Source organism: Nycticebus coucang, chromosome 2 (assembly GCF_027406575.1).
Source record: "Nycticebus coucang isolate mNycCou1 chromosome 2, mNycCou1.pri, whole genome shotgun sequence".
Classification (NCBI taxonomy): Eukaryota; Metazoa; Chordata; class Mammalia; order Primates; family Lorisidae; genus Nycticebus; species Nycticebus coucang.
The window spans coordinates 132,969,565-132,986,984 of record NC_069781.1 but is presented as its reverse complement, the minus strand read 5'-3'; the positions used below and the strand labels follow the sequence as shown (position 1 = coordinate 132,986,984).

Genomic DNA, 17,420 nt, shown 5'->3' with positions numbered 1-17,420 from the left:
CAACAGAGGATGAAGGAAAGTGGGATTTAACAAACAATGCTCTCTTAGAACATTATCTATTGACCAGTTCCTCTCAAACCAGCACAGAAATCTCTGGAAGAACAGGGCAGAACAGTAAGATAAAAATTATTTCCCAGATTGACTCCGGTACAGGTGGAGGAGCAAGGCCTTAGTGCTAGATTTGATGAGAAGCCAACAGCAAGAGGAGCTTGTGAACTGGCCGCGGGAGCTGCTGACTGGAGAGGCAGTCACAGTATGTATGGTCGTGGTCCAGCTTCTGTACCTGCCTGTTCTGCAGTCCCAACTCCAGCTGGCCAGTCTCCCACATGGCACTAAATCTATCAGCTTCCACGTCTTCATTTATTGAATAGGGGTAGTAAGAGGCCCAGGATCTTGTTTTCACATTAGAGGATGTGGGTGAAGAACATTCAATTCAGGGTTGGGCTGGAGTACAGTTCAGGGTGGCCAGGGAGGGGAAGAAGTAGGACATCTGGATGGAGCAGGGACAAAAATAAGTGAAGAATGCAGAAATAAAGCTCAGTGGTGAGCAAGGGGAGAGCAGAGAGGCTGAGAACAGGGGAGGTAGCAACTTAAGGCTAGAGGCACGTGAACTATCACTTTGCTAACGTGATACCAAAGCAAGTCCATAAATAATGTCAGGAGTGTGTAATTCTCATACATGTTGCCTTTTTAATATCCCAGGGGCTAGACCAAGAATAAAGGTGGGAAGCAGCAGATACATTCATGAAGTGTCATTCATTAGATTTATTCCAAGCTCTCTCCCCTTTAAAAAGACCATTTATCTGTTCTTTATCCTTCCCCTAAGGTGGAGATAAGTGAGAAGGCAGTGATGAAAATAAATGCTCACAGACCCATGATTAACAGTTCTCTGAAAAGGGATTCATCAGTTAGAAAATAAGTATATGCAGGGATTACTGCTTTTCCAGGGACATCAGGGCCACCAGTGCTGCCTGTATCTCTTCTGCCTGGGCAGGGGGTAGCAGCGAGTCCTGAATGAGGGCCACAGCAGCCACCTCTGTCAGGCTGCTGAAGTCCTGGGATGTTTTGACTGGGAGGTGTCCTGCCAGCTCACAGAGGGCAACATTGAAAGCCTCACCTTCCTTTATTCCAAAGCTGGACTTCCGGGCCCAAAGAATTACCCGGACCCCTGTGAGGACTGAGGAAGGCAATGTATTTCCAGGAGGGGCTCCCCGGGTCACAAACAAGTTATGTGCAATCTCATGATCAGTCAGGTAGTCAGTGGCCCAACATATCCTGTTTATGAAGGCTTCCAAGTCAGGCCCTGGCCCACTAATGTAAAAGAGGAAGCCAGGAGCTGGGAGGGCCCGGATGAGATGCAAATGGCCCCCAGAGTCCAGGGGCTCACTTGGAGCCCCCTCCACAGGCAGTCTGTGGCCTAGGTAATAGCCGTGCAGGTGGAGGTGGTTCACAGAGGCTAAGCCACCCAGGCTGTTGAAGCCAACGCGGAAACCTGGGTGCAGGCTCAGCAGCACAGCCTCCACCCCAGCCCGCAGCGCGCCTGGCAGCAGGCGCTGTGGAAGCCCACGGGAAGGCTCAGGCACCAGCAGCACATGTCCCCACTCCAGGGGGCTGACATTGATCACCACGAGGATGTCCTCTTGCTGGAGCTCACTGGGGAGATCAGGCTCCGGGTGCAAACGGAAGAGAATTTCTCCTGGCTGGATCTTGTTGAAGTTAAACTGCTCAGGGTCAAATGCCTGCCTCACGCTCTTGATGTGCTGGGGCCGCCGCCTCTGTATACCACGCTCCACATTCAGCTGAGCAACAAAACCCACGGCTCCGGGGAGGGTTTGGGTCTGCAGCTCCCCTAGGCAATAGCGGAACAGCCCCAGCTCCATCCGCTGCCTCCAGGAAGAGCAGAGTGCAGAGTCAAAGCGAGACAGGGGCAGAGTGTCCAGGTCACAGGGTGCTTTCCTTGGCCATTGAACCCCTTCCACTACGAGGTCGTTCTGCCCATAGACAAAGTCAGGAACGCTTTGCCGTTCCCAGTCCTTGCTGTCAGGAGGCAGCAAATAGGAAGTGTCATTTGGATCACATGGAAGAGCCATGTACCTGACCTGAAATAATGATAAGAGATGAAAAATACTTGCCAGTTACCTGCTTACAAAGAGTTCTATTTTCAAATAACCCTGACTTTTGTATGGATGCCTTTGGTAAAATATTTATTAATCACAGAATTCTATCATTTGCAGATGACCATGTTTTTGCTGAATTAAAAATACATATCAAGGCTGTGTGTGGTGGCTCACGCCTATAATCCTAGCACTCTGGAAGGCCGAGGCAGGTGGATTGCTCAAGCTTACGAGTTTGAAACCACTCTGAGCAAAAGCAAGACCCCATCCCTATGGAAAAAAACAAACAAAAATCCCCAAAAAACTGAGGCAAGAGGATCGCTTGAGCCCAAGAGTTGGAGGTTGCTGTGAGCTATGACACCAAGGCACTCTACCCAGGGCAACAGCTTGACACTGTCTCAAAAAAACTTAAAAAAATATATATATCTCAAAAAAATTTTTTTTTATCTCAAAAAATTTTTTATGAAAGTTATAAATACTGGTTGAGGGAACTTTCTTTCCTTTCTTTTTCTTTCTTTCCTGGGTTTTCTCAGCTCTGCTGGTCCAGAAACTTCATAAAATAAAACAGAAAACAAATGTAGGCTCAGCACCTATAGCTCAGCAGCTAGGGCGCCAGTCACATACACCAGAGCTGGCAGGTTCGAATACAGCCTGGGCCTGCCAAACAACAACAACTGCAACCAAAAAATAGCTGGGCATTGTGGTGGGTGCCTGTAGTCCCAGACACTTGGGAGGCTGAGGCAAGAGGATTGCTTGACCTCAAGGTCAAGCTTGTTTGAGGTTGCTGTAAGCTATGATGCCACTGCACTCTACTGAGGGTGACAAAGTGAGACTCTATCTCAAAAAAAATTTAAAAAATAAAAATGACATATCAAGTCGAGCTAAGTTTAATTTGTGAAGAAGGGTTGGGACCCCCATGAGGGGCTGGGAGATCTAGCTTGCACTAGGTATAGAGTTAATTACCACATCTGCATTGCGAGATACTCCTGACTATCATGCAGCCCAGTGTTCACCGGGGCTGACCTGCACTTCCTCTCCTCAATCTTGCACCAGTGACAGCTTGCTTTCTTGGCTACCTTTTTGCTAACAGAAGACCAACCCTTTCTTTGACATAAAGAGCCTACTGCCAGGTGCAGTGGCTCATGCCTGTAATCCTAGCACTCTGGGAGGCCAAGGCAAGTGAATTGCCTAAGCTCACAGGTTTGAAATCAGCCTGAGCCAGAGAGAGACCTCATCTCTAAAAATAGCCGGGCATTGTGGCAGGTGACTGTAGTCCCAGCGACTTGGGAGGCTGAGGCAAGAGAATTGCTTAAGCCCAAGAGCTTGAGGTTGTTGTGAGCCGTGATGCCCCGGGACTCTACCCAGGGTGACACAGTGAGACTCTGTCTCAAAAAAACAAAAAACAAAAAAACCTACCATCCAGAGAAAAGTAATCAGGATGGGAAGCACCTACACTCCTGTTACCTCCACTGTTCTGTGTCCCATAACTCTGTGGCCTCTACTTTGTGGAATGAAGTATTTCTACAGCAGTGGAATGCACATGTTAATACAGTGAATTCTACCAGTACATGCTATCAAGGAGAAGTACTGGGTACTTGAGTATAAAGGGGATTCCTAATCGAGGCCACGGAGTCAGGAAAGCCTTTGCTGAGGATAAAACAGAAGAGGTGTTTAGATGCCAGGCCTGGTGGCTCATGCCCATAATCCCAGTATTCTGGGAGACTGAGGTGGGTAGATTGCTTGAGCTGAGGGGTTCGAGACCAGCCTAAACAACAGCTGGTCTCGAACTCCTACTCCTTGCTCTTACTCCTAAAAAATAGCCAGGTGCTGTGACAGGCACCTGTAGTCCCACTGCAGGTGAAGCCAGAGGATCACTTGAGCCCAAGAGTTTGAGGTTGCTGTGAGCTATGATGATGCCATGGCACTCTACCGAGGGCGACAGAGTAAGACTCTGTCTAAAAAATTAAAAAGAAGAGTTGTTTGGGTAGATACCTAGGATTCCTGTTCTTCTAGGGGAAAAGGACAAAAGGTGGTCCAGCTCCCATCTTGGTACTGCTTTACCTTAATCCTGTTGGAGAGAGACTGCCCACACCTGGGGAGGAGGGATAGCCCTACCAATCTACCAATCAGAACTTAGTGTGCCAACTGCAAAAGGTTTAGGGGACTCTCTAGCCCATAGTAGGGCCTGGAAGGTGACCTAGAACAACCTAGGGCTGTCATGTCATTAGCTTAAATCTGCATTGCGGCTCATAGCCCCCCACCATGGGCATTCAGGGAGGCTCATGTGAGGTCCACATGCACAGTAAGACTCTGTGGTTCCAAGGTGAGCTCTGAACCACAAAGAGGCTCAATCCAGACAATATAAAACAGAATCCCACTCCATGGCCAAGGCCTTTTTGATGTAACAAAGGAGGCCCATATGTTGTCTATGGTGAACATATCTTGCTCTGTAAACCTACATCTTGCTCTGTGAACTTATCTTTCTCTTTCTCAATAAACTTTGTTTCACACTTGCCTTGGTTTTGGTGGGTCTGGATATTCTTCACCCAAGAACACACCAAGAGCCTAGAACACAGACAGCTGCCTGGAACTGAGAGCCCATACTGGCTGAAACATATAGGGCCAACAAGAGAGGGCAGACAGAGGGAGAAAGTCCAGTGACAGAGGGCCAGGATTTGGGTTTTTAACCATTTAATGGGTTTAAACAGACTGACATGCTCAGACTTTACAAAGATCAACAAGTGGAATGAATTGGCAGGATTAATAACCCCACCTCCACTTCTTCCTACTCTCAGTAGCTTGGAATCCTCACCTTTTGGAGAAGTATAGGTTCATTTATTCACCACGCATTGGATACTATTTATTGAGAGCATACTACGTACCAAGGACTGTCCTACAGGTTAAGGGGGCACAAGAGCAAACAGGTCAGCCCTAGCACGCAGGGTGGGGTAAAAGGGCAGCATGTCAGGTCACCTGCAATGATGGAGAAAAGCATTGGGGAGCTTTCAAAAGGGCTTTGGGGGCGGCGCCTGTGGCTCAGCGGGTAGGGCGCCGGTCCCATATGCCGGAGGTGGCGGGTTCAAAAGGGCTTTGGGCTCGGCAGACCACTTTCTAAATGCCTGCGCCCAGACAAGACACTAAACCCGCTGGACTTAGGTATTTTCCTTTGTAAAACAGGAACCTACCTTCCGAGGATGTTGCAAGAATCGAAGATAACTAACTATGCACAGTGCTCGACACCCAGTGGATCTTCAGTAAATAGCTTCAGGAAGCAGCAAAGTCATGGCTTCTTAGTCTAGAAAGGTGCCGTGGCGGCTGCAAAACGTGAGGCCAGTGCCGGTGACAACGTCTAGAAAAGCCCTCGCTAGGCAAAGGGGCAGCTGACCTCCCCCAGTCACTCAGAGAGTCTCGAGGCTTCCCGGAAATCCTGCCTCTAGGGACTTTCCATATGACCCTCATGGGACCTCGCCCAGTACTATCACCGCCACGACCTACTACAGGTGAAGCGGCCGCGCGACTTGCTGGCAGGCGATACCAGAGGGAAAACGCGGCTACAGCGCCCTTAGCGCATGCGCAGCACGCATGCCCCGCCCACTCCAGGCGGGGCCGTGAGGCCTGGCTCCGCCCCGGCACGTCAGGCCCCGCCTGGGGCCTGCCTCCGACCCGGGGACCCGGGGACCCGGGGAGTCAGGCCTGGCCAGCAACGCCCGCTGGGAGCGCCCGGGCGCTTTGAGGGTGGACGGGCGGGGCGGTGGCCCCAGGGGCGGTTGCCGCGGGGACCGGGTGGTGACGCGGCCCGAAGGCGGAAGTGAGAAACTTCGCCGGCGTCCCGAGGCGAGTTGGCTGAGCTGTGCGCGCGACGCGGCGATGGGGAGCTCGGGCAGCCGTCTGTCCAAGGAGCTGCTGGCCGAGTATCAGGTGCGCGGGACGCTGGGCCCGGAGGCTCGCGTGCGGGCCTGCGCGGGAGTGGGTTCCCGAGGCGGGCGAGGCGGTGGCGGCCTTCACGCGGGCCGCTGACCCCCTTCTGGCTTCGCTTCCCAGGACCTGACGTTCCTGACCAAGCAGGAGATCCTGCTGTGAGTGCCGCGGAGCCCGCCAGACCCTCTGCGGACGGCTGGGGGCGCGGTCCTGTGCACTGGCAGCCTGAGCCCGCCCTGCTCCGAGGGAGGGCAGGCCGCCCGGGTCTGTGGGGAGCCGGGACTGTAGGCCGGGGCCCGGGCTGCGCCTCCTGACCACGCCGCTCCCTCCACTTCGCTTTGCACAGAGGGGGCCCCTTCCGCAGGCGTCGGGGAAGGCGGGCGCTCTGCGACCCTGCGCTTCCCTTTCTGTCCGGTCCGGCAGGGCTGCTGTGGCTCTTGTTGGACTTTGCCCACCAGTAAAACACAGAGGCCTTTGGGGCATCTGGCTTCTTTTCTAACTGCATCTGAACAATGCAGTAACCGTTAACGCTCGTGTTAAGGGGTCGCCCCATTATCTAATTCAGCCCTCAGGAGGGAGGCGTGCGACAGTGAAACAGATGCAGAGGGGTTTGGTGACTGGCCTGAGTAAATGAACTTGAACTTGGGCTGGAACCCACCCCCACCCCCACGGCCATCTTTGTGCAGGCTGGGGCACTTGAATGAGATTCTGGGCTTCTTTTCGCAAAGATAATTTCAAAGGGAAGGTGGTGGGGCGGAGGAGGAGTTCAGGGTGGCTGCTTTGAGAAGTTGAGATTGTTGGGGTGAAAGTGAGAATCAGATTTTTGGTTTTTCCCATTTCTCCCTGTTCTTCAGGGCCAACTTCTGTCTCCTTCCACAATCTTTCTTCATCTCCCCTCCCCATCTCTAGAATCAGTGCCCAGCACATAGCAGGCCCTCAGTAAATATCAGTTGGCAATTATGGCCTCCCAGCCTATACTGGCTTGCAACATATCTTGCTTTGGCTCACTGTTGACTGGTAGCAGACAAGAAGTGGGGTCAGTGCACCCAGGAGACCATCAGCTTGAAAGCGCAAAGTTCCCCTCTCTCTGCCAGAGCCCACAAACGCTTTTGCGAGCTGCTTCCCCAGGAGCACCGAAACGTGGAGGAGTCACTGCGTGCACAAGTGTCCTTCGAGCAGATCCTCAGCCTTCCAGAGCTCAAGGTGCAAGCAAGCCCTCTCCCCCTCCACACACCTTCCCTCCAGGCCCTCTGCTGCTGGCTTTAAAATCATGGGATCAGGGTAGCACCTGTGGCTCAGTGGGTAGGGTGCTGGCCCCATATACTGAAGGTGGTGGGTTCAAACTTGGCTCCAGCCAAACTGTAACAACAACAAAAAAAATTGCTGGGTGTTGTGGCGAGTGCCTGTAGTCCCAGCTACTTGGGAGGCTGAGGCAAGAGAATCGCCTAAACCCAGGAGTTAGAGGTTGCTGTGAGCTGTGACACCACAGTACTCTACCGAGGACGACAAAATGACTCTCAAAAAAAAAAAAATCATGGGATCACTGGTCTGCATTCTGGTCTATTTTCTATCTAGCTGTAATTTCCTGAGGAAAAGAGCTTTACCAAAATTACCCAGCAGAATTATTTTTTATTAAGACAGAGCCTCAAGCTATTGGTGCTTGGCGTCATAGCTCACAGCAACTCGAGAGGCTTATTAAAGTTTGAGAAACTGACTGCCACTCCCTAGGGCTGCTGTGAGCTGTGCGAAGGGCCCAGGCCTATAAGACAATTGTTAAATGTTTGTATTTTAAAATAAACAGCCCATCTTGTTCCCTTTGTTTATGATGCCTTCCTTTTCACTCTCTGCCCCTGCTTAGGTTGTACATCACCCGACTCCCAGAAAGTCTTCCTGTCTCCTACCAGCCGAAGCAGTTTGCCCTCCTATGCCCCCCAGAGCCCCCATGTTGGCCCCAGAGCACTGGTCATTCTCCCCACAAGCCTGAGGGCTCTGGTGCTGGCACTGTGCTCCCTCATGTTTCCAGTAGGGCTTGATGAGAGTGTGACCTGAGCCATCCCTATGTTCACAGAAGGTTCTCTTACTAGGCCAACCCCTTCAAGGAGCGGATCTGCAGGGTCTTTTCCACGTCCCCAGCCAGAGATAGCCTGAGCTTTGAGGACTTCCTAGACCTCCTCAGTGTGTTCAGTGACACAGCAACTCCCGACATCAAGTCCCACTATGCCTTCCGCATCTTCGGTAAGGACCAGGAAGACCAATGGAACACTACCCCTTCCCATGGGGTCTTTGTGGTGGGTCTAATTGGGAAATGGCACCATTGGAGGAACTTGCTGCCCCTCCTAACCACATTTTTTGGCTGTGTCTGCTCTAGACTTCGATGATGATGGAACCCTGAACAGAGAAGACCTGAGCCGGCTTGTGAACTGCCTTACTGGGGAGGGTGAGGACACTCAGCTTAGTGCCTCAGAGATGAAGCAGCTCATAGACAATGTGAGCAGAGAGGCCTGGTGGGGCCACATGGGGGTAGGGGTGGGGCTCTGGCCTGAAGCTCTCCCTTTCCCAGATCCTGGAAGAGTCTGACATCGACAGGGATGGGACCATCAATCTCTCTGAGTTCCAACATGTCATCTCCCGTTCACCAGACTTTGCCAGGTATGACAGGAGTCCCCATCCTCTGCTTTGGGGTCTGGGACATTATTACAGAAATAGTACCAGGGTAGGAGAAAGCCTAGCTTCCTCCGCATATCTTGGGTAGTTTTCCTTCCAGTGGGGACTGACAAATATGGGACACAGCCCATTCCAAAGGGTCTAAGGGACAGGGATGTAAGTTTGGGTATAACCCCAACCCATTCTTTTTTTGTTCAGCTCCTTTAAGATTGTCCTGTGACAGCAGCACCAATGTGTCCCAGCATCCTGTCCAAGAACCTTTCCACTGCTGAGCTGTGGCCAAGGTCATGCCTGTGTTGCCAGAGCCGGTCATGCTGGCCCAGCCTGGAGCTGGCACTGCGCAGACCTGCCTCAGGCAGGGAGGGCCCTCCTTGTTGGCTTCTCTCTTCTCACTGTCAGCCACTGTCATAGCTGTTTGTTTCTACTAATCAATAATAAAGATTTAGAAGTTTTGACCCTGTGTATGACACCAGAAACATTAGTATAAGGAAAGATTAGACTGCTAGGAGCCTTTGATCATACTGTGAATAAGGTGTCATCTATAGAAGGGCCAGGCCAGGAGCATGGCTGAAGCCTGTAATCCCAGCACTCTGGGAAGCCAAGGTAGGTGGATTATTTGAGCTCAGGAGTTTGAGACTAGCCCGAGCAACAGTGAGACCCTGTTTCTACTAAAAATAGAAAACTAGCCGGTGTTGTGCTGAGTACCTGTGGTCCCAGCTACTTGGGAGGGAGGCTGAGGCAGGATGATGGCCTGAATTTGAGGTTGCTGTGCACTAGGCTGATGCCACAGTACTCTAGCCTGGACAACAGAGTGAGACTCTGTCTCATAAAGATAAACAAGTAGCGGCCAGGTGTGCTGGCTCACACCTGTAATCACAGTACTCTAGGAAGCCAAGGCAGGTGAATCACCTCAGCTCAGGAGTTTGAGACCAGCTTGAGCAACAGCAGGACCCCAGGGGGCGGTGCCTGTGGCTAAAGGAGTAGGGCACATGCCCCATATGCGGGAGGTGGCGGGTTCAAACCCACCCCAGCCAAAAAAACAAAACAAAACATAATAGCCAAGTATTGTGGTGGACGCCCATAGTCCCAGCTACTAGGGAGGCTGAGATAAGAGGATTGCTTGAGCCTAGGAGTTTGAGGTTGCTATGAGTTGTAACACCACAACACTCCATTGAGGGCAACAGAGTGAGACTATGTCTCTCACGCACACAAAGTGGCCAGTGGAATGCCAAACTTTGCTCCCCACTCCTCCCATGTGCAAGTAGATAGCAGCAGGATAAGGGATAGGACTATCTTATACTATCTTATATCCTGACTGTGGTGGGCTTTTTTTTTTTTTTTTTGAGACAGTCATTTTGACGCCATTGGTAGAGTACTGTGGCATCACAGCTCACAGCAACCCCAAACTCTTGGGCTGCTGTGATTCTCTTACCTCAGTCTCCCAAGTAGCTGGGACTACAAGCATATGCCACAACACCAGGTTATTTTTTTTTTTTTTTTGAGACAAGGTCTCGCTCTGACTCAGGCTGGTCTCAAACTCATGAGCTCAAGCACTCTACTTGGAGTACAGGTATTAAGATGTGCAGAACTGGTTTGAACACAATAAGAAAATGCCAGGAAGGCTATGTTAACCAGTTCAATGAAAATACTTCAAATTGTATATAAAACCAGCACATTGTACCAAATGATTGCATTAATGTACACAACTATGATTTAATAATAAAAAAATTGCAGAACTGTACACCGAAGGAAATATTTTACCATATGATCATTTGAAAATTAAGTTTTTTCTTTTTTTGAGATAGTTTCATTATGTTGCCCTCAGTAGAGTGCCGTAGTGTCACAGCTCACAGCAACCTCCAACTCTTGGCTTAAGTGATTCTTTTGCCTCAGCCTCCCAAGTAGTTGGGACTATAGGCGCCTACCACAACACCTGGCTATTTTTTTGTTGCAGTTGTTTAGCTGGCCTCGGCCAGGTTTGAACCGGCCACCCTCGGTGTATGTGGCTGGTGCCATAACCACTGTGCTACAGGCGTGGAGCCTGATAAATTAAGTTGTTTTTTTTTTTTTTTTTTGTAGAGACAGGGTCTTACTTTATGGCCCTCGGCAGAGTGCCGTGGCCTCACACAGCTCACAGCAACCTCCAACTCCTGGGCTTAAGCGATTCTCTTGCCTCAGCCTCCCGAGTAGCTGGGACTACAGGCGCCCGCCACAACGCCCGGCTAAAAAATTAAAAGTTTAAAAAAATTTTTTTTCAAAAGTCCCCATCCCATCCATGTCCCCACTCCTGCTGAACTCAACTTTGGAAGCAGAGTGAAGGAGTGAACAGAATGAATCAACCTGCACCTGCCTATCACTGGGTTCAACCTCTCTCCTAACCATCATGGGAAGGCGCCATCAGCCAGGTTGGGCTGACGTGGGCTTACTTGCCCCTGCAAAGAGGGGGCTCAGAACCCTGAGAACTAGACCAACCTCAAAGAGTAACAGTTCTGTTTAACGGCAGGCCCTGGTTAAACAGTAATTTTTCAGATTTTATTAAAAAAAAAAAAGTAAAGTGCATCTTGTTAAAAAATATAAAACCAACAACTTCAGGGGCCCTGTGCTGGGCAGTGTTACTATCCCTTAGAGTGGAGGCAAAGGGTGAGGGGAACTAGGAAGGAGACAGGGTACAGTGAGTTCTCTATGTCTTTGAGTTCAAAGATGAGGCCCGGATGGCTGTAGGGAGAATGGACACAGGTTCTGATGCTGAGGTGGAAGAAGGCAGGTGGCAGTCTCTTCCTTGAATCCTGAGGGAAAGGTGTATATGCTGTCATCAACTCTCCCCTTGGCTCACAATGCCCTCTAGCTCATGTGGCCACAGCCTGATACAGGCTGGAAGGGTCTGGTGAGGGCTGCTGTGCCAGCCTAGCATGACTGGTCCCTGAGGTGGTGGCATGATGGCTACAACTATATCCTCAGCTGGCTAGCAAGGCTGGTTCCACTGAGCTGGGCCAGCCCTTGGCTCTGAAGCTGGAAAGGGTGGCCCAGGACAGCAGGATAAAACAGAAGGTGGAAGAGGCCAGTTGGTGAGGGGTTTCCAAGTGCCTTGAACACCACCTTGCATAAGCCCCCAACACCCCTGGGTGTCATGAGGTTGGGAGGCCAAGAACTGGAGCAGCTGTGTATGTGGAGTTCTGTGCTGTCTCTCTTCCTTCTCGCTCTGGTTTCACATTTTGAATTGTTTTTAAACAAAGGGCTCAGTTTACATAAGGACCAGTGTTCTGTCCCCTATCAGGCCCCAGCTGCAGCCAGGACCTTTGAGCCACAATGGCCTGGCTGGAGGAGCCACACTACTTGGCTGGAGAGGCAGCAGGCCAGCTGGCATCACGCTGTGTTCCACAAAGGGGAAAGCGCAGGTCCAGCAGACCCCTCTGAGTATTTGAGCCAAAGTCAAGGCAGCCTCCTCTAGAAGTCAACACTCACACCACAGAGTCACGGATCTCAGAGCCCAGGCGGACCCGGGGCCGGGGGCACACTGGGGATACCTCCACGAAGCTGTCCTGGATGCTGAGTGGCCTCTTCTCTGATTCAGTGAAGACTCGGGGCCCTGGGGAGCTGTCCGAAAGGGCCTGATAGCCCCGGTGGTCGAGTGGGGTGCTTGGGGGGCCTATACCATTGAGGGGGCGGGTCTCGGGTGGCAGCACCACAGGACGGGTTTTGGGGTGCACGCTGGCACACTCACCCTGCTTTAGGAAAACTTTCATGTTGTCACGGTGCCGGTAGAGGAAGAATAAAAAGAGAAGCACCACGGCGAGCCCAAACAGTGCACACATCACTAGGAACTCGTTCCAGTAGGACTTGTCTGCACCCCAGCTGGCCTTGCCACTGGCTGGCGCACTCACACGAGATGTATTGATGATGACAGGCACGCTGCCACCCTGGCCTGTTTGCTCACCCCTGTCTTCCACCACCTCTGGGCAATACCTGGCCACTAGCTGCTGGAAGCCCTCCTCTAGCGACCAGCACTGGAATTCCCCAAGCACCTGCTGGCTGCCCACCAGCAGCAGGTCCCCAGTAGGCAACACACGGCAGGATGCCGAGGCATTGACAGGGGCCCCATTGTGCAGCCAGAGCCTCGTTGCCAGGTTGGAGAGGAGAGGGCAGGCCAAGGTGTTCACTGTGCTGGGCTGGAACTGGACTTGCTCACAAAGCTTCTCGGCTGTAAGCAGAAGAGGCATGGGGTAGAGAGGGCTGACATCCATGGTAGCTCCAGGATTACCCGCCCCCCAGGGGTATACTCCCACACTATGGGGGTGACTGAGGACTTCCGGGGATGCAGTATAAGAAGGCATTTATACTACCAATGCCAAGGGGAGCCTTCCAAGCGGACTTGGCCCCTATCTCCTACCTCCACACTTTGTGGGGACACCTCACCTGTTGGTACAAAAGACCGAGGCCTAACCAGGGAGGTGTTGCAGAGGCTCTTGGCATTGGCTCCCTCGATGTCCTGGATCCATGGCCTAAAGACCAGAGAGAGTTCGGGGTAGACCAGGAAGCCCTCTGAGCCTCTATTCCCTCAACCTGAATGTTGAATGGGGAATGGGGCCTGGATAAGGGACCCAGGACACAGGAACTGGCCCAAAAGCCCAAAGCTGGGCGTAAGAGGCTTCCTGTGCTGATTTCCCATCCCACAGGGTTTGAGTCAGCACCTCCCTTGTGTACACATCACTTCAAACAAAAGTCACTATAGACCAGTTGCTCATGCCTGTAATCTGAGTACTTTAGGAGGCTTAGGTGGGAGGATTGCTGTGGCCAGGAGTTTGAGACCAACCTGAGCAAAAGTAAGACCCATCTCTATAAAAGCTGAAAAACTATCCTGGCATTGCGGCAGGCACCTATAGTCCCAGCCTCTCTGGAGGCTGAGGTAAGAGTATCACTTGAGCCCAGGAGTTGGAGGTTGCTGTAAGCTATGACACCACAATACTCCAGCCGGGCAACAGACTCTGCCTCAAGAAACAAAACCACCCCCCAAAAACCAATATTAACTCAATGCACTCAGGAAACAGAAAATCAAGCACAAAGGATAAAAACACTACAGAAATCACACATAGCCTGTCATCCAGCTATCTTTTTTTTTTTTTTTTTTTTTAGAGACAGTCTAATTTTGTCGCCCTTAGTAGAGTGCTGTGGCGTCACAGCTCATAGCAACCTCCAGCTCTTGGGCTTAGGTGATTCTCTTGCCTCAGCCTCCCCAGTAGCCAGGACTACAGGCACCAGCCACAATGTCCAGCTATTTCTTGTTGCAGTTTGGCGGCGGCCAGGTTTGAACCCGTGACCCTCGGTATATGGGGCCAGCACCCTACTCGCTGAGCCACAGGTGCCGTCCCTGTCATCTAGCTATCTTGACAGTTAACATTCTTTATGCTCCTCAAGGTGTACAAATTTATAGTCACACTTGTTTTTTTAAATACAAAACTAACACCAGGCTGGGTGCCCATAGCTCACCACATACACTGGGGCTAGAGGGTTTGAACCTGGCCAGGGCCTGCTAAACAACAATGAAAACTACAACAAAAAATACCCAGGCATGGGCGGTGCCTGTGGCTCAGTTAGTAGGGTGCCAGGCCCATATACCAAGGATGGTGGGTTCAAACCCAGCCCCGGCCAAACTACAACAAAAATATAGCCAGATGTTGTGGCGGGCACCTGTAGCCTCAGCTACTTGGGAGGCTGAGGCAAAAGAATAGCCTAAGCCTAAGAGCTGGAGGTTACTGTGAGCTGTGATGCCACTGCACTCTACTGAGGGCGACAAAATTAAGACTGTCTCAAAAAAAAAAAAAAAAAAAAAAAAAAACCTGGGCATTGTGGCAGGTACCTATAGTACCAATTACTTGGGAGGCTGAGGCAAGAGAATCGCTTGAGCCCAAGAGTTTGAGGTTGCTGTGAGCTGTGATGCCACAGCACTCTACCGAGGATGACATAATGAGACTCTGTCTCAAAACAAAACAAAACAAAAAAAAGGCTCGGCGCGTGGTTACACCAGCCACCTACACCAAAGCTGGCAGGTTCAAACCCGGCCTGGGCCAGCTAAACAATAATGACAACTGCAACAAAAAATAGCTGGGTGTTGTGGTGAGCGCCTGTGGTCCCAGCTGCTTGGGAGGCTGAGGCAAGAGAATCACTTAAACCCAGGAGTTTGAGGTTAGTGTGAGCTTTGACACCACGACACTCTCCCAAGGGTGACATAGAGAGACTCAGTCTTAAAAAATAAATAAATAAAATAAATAAATAACATCAGATGTATCTGTAGAGGTCAAGGGGTCACAAGAATACTACGATACAAATGGGAAATAGCCCATTTTATTTAAAATATATGGATTTTTATTTTACACATGTAGAAAAATCAAGAAGGGTAATAAACCAAAAATCTCACTGTAATTCTATTAGGTAGTGGGATTGGGGTAGTTTTTGTTCTCATCTCTGTTTTCTAAATAAATATTTTATAAATGGAATAGGTTATTCTGAAACCAATTTCTTTCCTTTTTTTTTTTTTTAGACAGAGTCTCACTTTTGTCACCCTCAGTACAGTGCCATGGCGTCTTAGCTCACAGCAACATGGCGTCTTAGCTCACAGCAACTTCAAACTCTTAGGCTCAAGTGATCTTCCTGCCTCAGCCTCCCAAGTGCCTCCCTGGGCACTGCAGGCGCCTACCACAATGCCCAGTTATTTTTAGAGACAGGGCCTTGCTCTTGCTCGGGTAGTCTCAAACTCCTGAGCTCAGGTGATCCACTCACCTTGGCCTCTCAGAGTGCTGGGATTATAGGCATGAGCCCACTGCCCGGCCTGAAACCAATTTTTAACAGGTTTCTTCTTCTTTTTGCTTTTTGTAGAGATAGTGTCCCACTTTGTCACCCTTGGTAGAGTGCTGTAATATCACAGCTCACAGCAACCTCCAACTCCTGGGCTTGGGTGATTCTCTTGCCTCAGCCTCCTGAGTAGCTAGGACTACAGGCGCCCGCCACAACGCCCGGCTATTTATTTGCTGCAGTTTGGCCGGGGCTGGGTTTGAACCCGCCACCCTCGGTATATGGGGCCAGCACCCTACCCACTGAGCCATAGGCGCTGCCCAACAAGTTTCTTCTTAATGGACTGATCTATAGTCCTGCTGTTCTAAAACTCGTTTACATGCCAGCCTACATTCTCCAGCAAGGCTTCTCAAAGCTGTGACATTTTATCTTTAACAAATAGTGTCCACACTTTACAAGAAGCAAAGGCAAATATTTAATTTACAGTCTGAACCACAACACTTGTGAGAGTAAGCAGAGGAGCTAGCTAATAACTGTGCTCAGACAGTGGGTGGACAAGAGGTTCTGTGCCAGCCCACAGAGGCCTAGGCAGGTGCTCTGCAGCTTAGTATCAAGATCAACAGGGGAAAGGACCTTTAGGGGGCTTACCTAGAGGCCAGCTCAGGCTGGTAGAGGCTGACATGCCGGCAGCTGGAGCCACCCCACGCACAGTAGGGGTCACGGGCGAGGAGGCAATCCCCACAGCTTTGGTACAGGCTGCAGTTGGCCACAGGCACCTGGACCACACCTGAGTATGAGGCAGCATACAGCAGGCCCTGCACAGCCAGATGCAGGGGGCTGAGAGGCAGGCTTGGACAGCCAGGACCACCACTATCCCTATGTACCACCCACTGCCATCCCCAGCAGGCCTGTCATCCCACTTTCTGCAGGCTGTGTCTTCCCATCTTGCTCAGCAAGGAAGAAAAAGCTGGGTGGGGATGAAGAGGCACCCCCACCAAGCATACTGCCTAGACACTCCCGTCACCTGCTCACCCTGTGGGTGTCCAGGAGCAGGTTCTGCACAGGCTGTCCTGGTGAGAAGATTTGGAGCTCCTCAACAATGTGCACCCTGTGGCCCACGCTCACTGCCTTGTGGAGTCGGCCGTCACCTGAAACATGCACAAGACTCAGGGTCTGGTGGGGCTGCCACTCGAGACCCACCAGCCACACGCCTTCTCCCCACCCTGCCACTACAGCCACTCACTGGTGCCTAGGAAGAGGACATCGTAGGTGTGGTGCAGGCCAGGGACACGATGTACGGCTATGCGCTGGTAGCGGGCCTGCAGTTGAAGCAGTAGCAGGTGGCTGCGGACCTGCCCGTCCATCAGGAAGTGGTCCTTGAGAAAGTTCAGCACGCGGTCTGGGAGCTGCAGAGATGAGTTGATCTTCCTTTCCCGGACACTGTTGGTGATGCACTACAGGAGAAGGTGACAGTGAGGCCAGCTCTGCAGGGCAGCTAGCATGAAAGGGTTAGTGCCATCTGTCCCCCGGGAGCTCAGGCATATCTCCTAAGCTCTGCAGAGCTAGCTGATCTGAAGGCCCATAGGCAGAGCCCAGGGTGTGGGGAAGCCAGGGCTTGGAGGGCTTCCTCGCTGGGCTTCTGACCGTCCTCCACTGTTGTGCACATATAGGCCTCGAGAACTGGGGCCACACTTCCTTCTCCTTAGCACCCTTTTGCCATGCTCAGGATGCCCTGGCTGAGTGAACTGCACTAGAGCAGCAGACAGGAGGCTGTCTTCAGCCAGTTCCCATGTGACCTACAGTTTCCTGAAGCTCTGAGATGGTGCCCCCCTACCCGGATATCTCTCAGGGCCCCCACTGCTCATAACAATAGTGACTCAGACACACCCTCTCTTTCTTCCCTTAACCATCCTGGTTCTTCACGCGGTATCCTGGCAT

General features: G+C 51.4%; 3 protein-coding genes across 6 annotated transcripts in view; 1 reads left to right on the top strand and 2 right to left on the bottom strand.

Annotated features, from left to right (window-relative positions):
* Positions 1–923: 923 nt before the first annotated feature.
* On the bottom strand, positions 924–5,735 carry GDPGP1 (GDP-D-glucose phosphorylase 1). Its single transcript, XM_053581901.1, has 2 exons — positions 5,300–5,735; positions 924–2,099 (listed from the first exon to the last, which is right to left on the bottom strand). The coding sequence occupies exon 2, from the start codon at positions 2,088–2,090 to the stop codon at positions 933–935; it is 1,158 nt and encodes a 385-aa protein (XP_053437876.1). The 5' UTR covers positions 2,091–2,099; positions 5,300–5,735; the 3' UTR covers positions 924–932.
* Positions 5,736–5,806: 71 nt separating this feature from the next.
* CIB1 (calcium and integrin binding 1) lies at positions 5,807–9,148 on the top strand. The gene is made up of 7 exons (XM_053581903.1): positions 5,807–6,032; positions 6,156–6,190; positions 7,127–7,235; positions 8,117–8,267; positions 8,401–8,519; positions 8,593–8,681; positions 8,895–9,148. The coding sequence occupies exons 1-7, from the start codon at positions 5,982–5,984 to the stop codon at positions 8,914–8,916; spliced, it is 576 nt and encodes a 191-aa protein (XP_053437878.1). The 5' UTR covers positions 5,807–5,981; the 3' UTR covers positions 8,917–9,148.
* Positions 9,149–11,699: 2,551 nt separating this feature from the next.
* Positions 11,700–17,420, bottom strand: part of SEMA4B (semaphorin 4B) — a 46,842-nt gene continuing 41,121 nt past the window's right edge. For all 4 annotated transcript variants that reach the window (XM_053581884.1, XM_053581886.1, XM_053581885.1 and 1 more), the window contains exons 11-15: positions 16,726–16,936; positions 16,515–16,630; positions 16,131–16,297; positions 13,110–13,195; positions 11,700–12,894 (exon numbers count right to left, since the gene is read on the bottom strand). In XM_053581884.1, the coding sequence (XP_053437859.1) occupies positions 12,155–12,894; positions 13,110–13,195; positions 16,131–16,297; positions 16,515–16,630; positions 16,726–16,936 (1,320 nt within the window). In that variant the 3' untranslated portion in view covers positions 11,700–12,154. The remainder of the gene's footprint in view (positions 12,895–13,109; positions 13,196–16,130; positions 16,298–16,514; positions 16,631–16,725; positions 16,937–17,420) is intronic.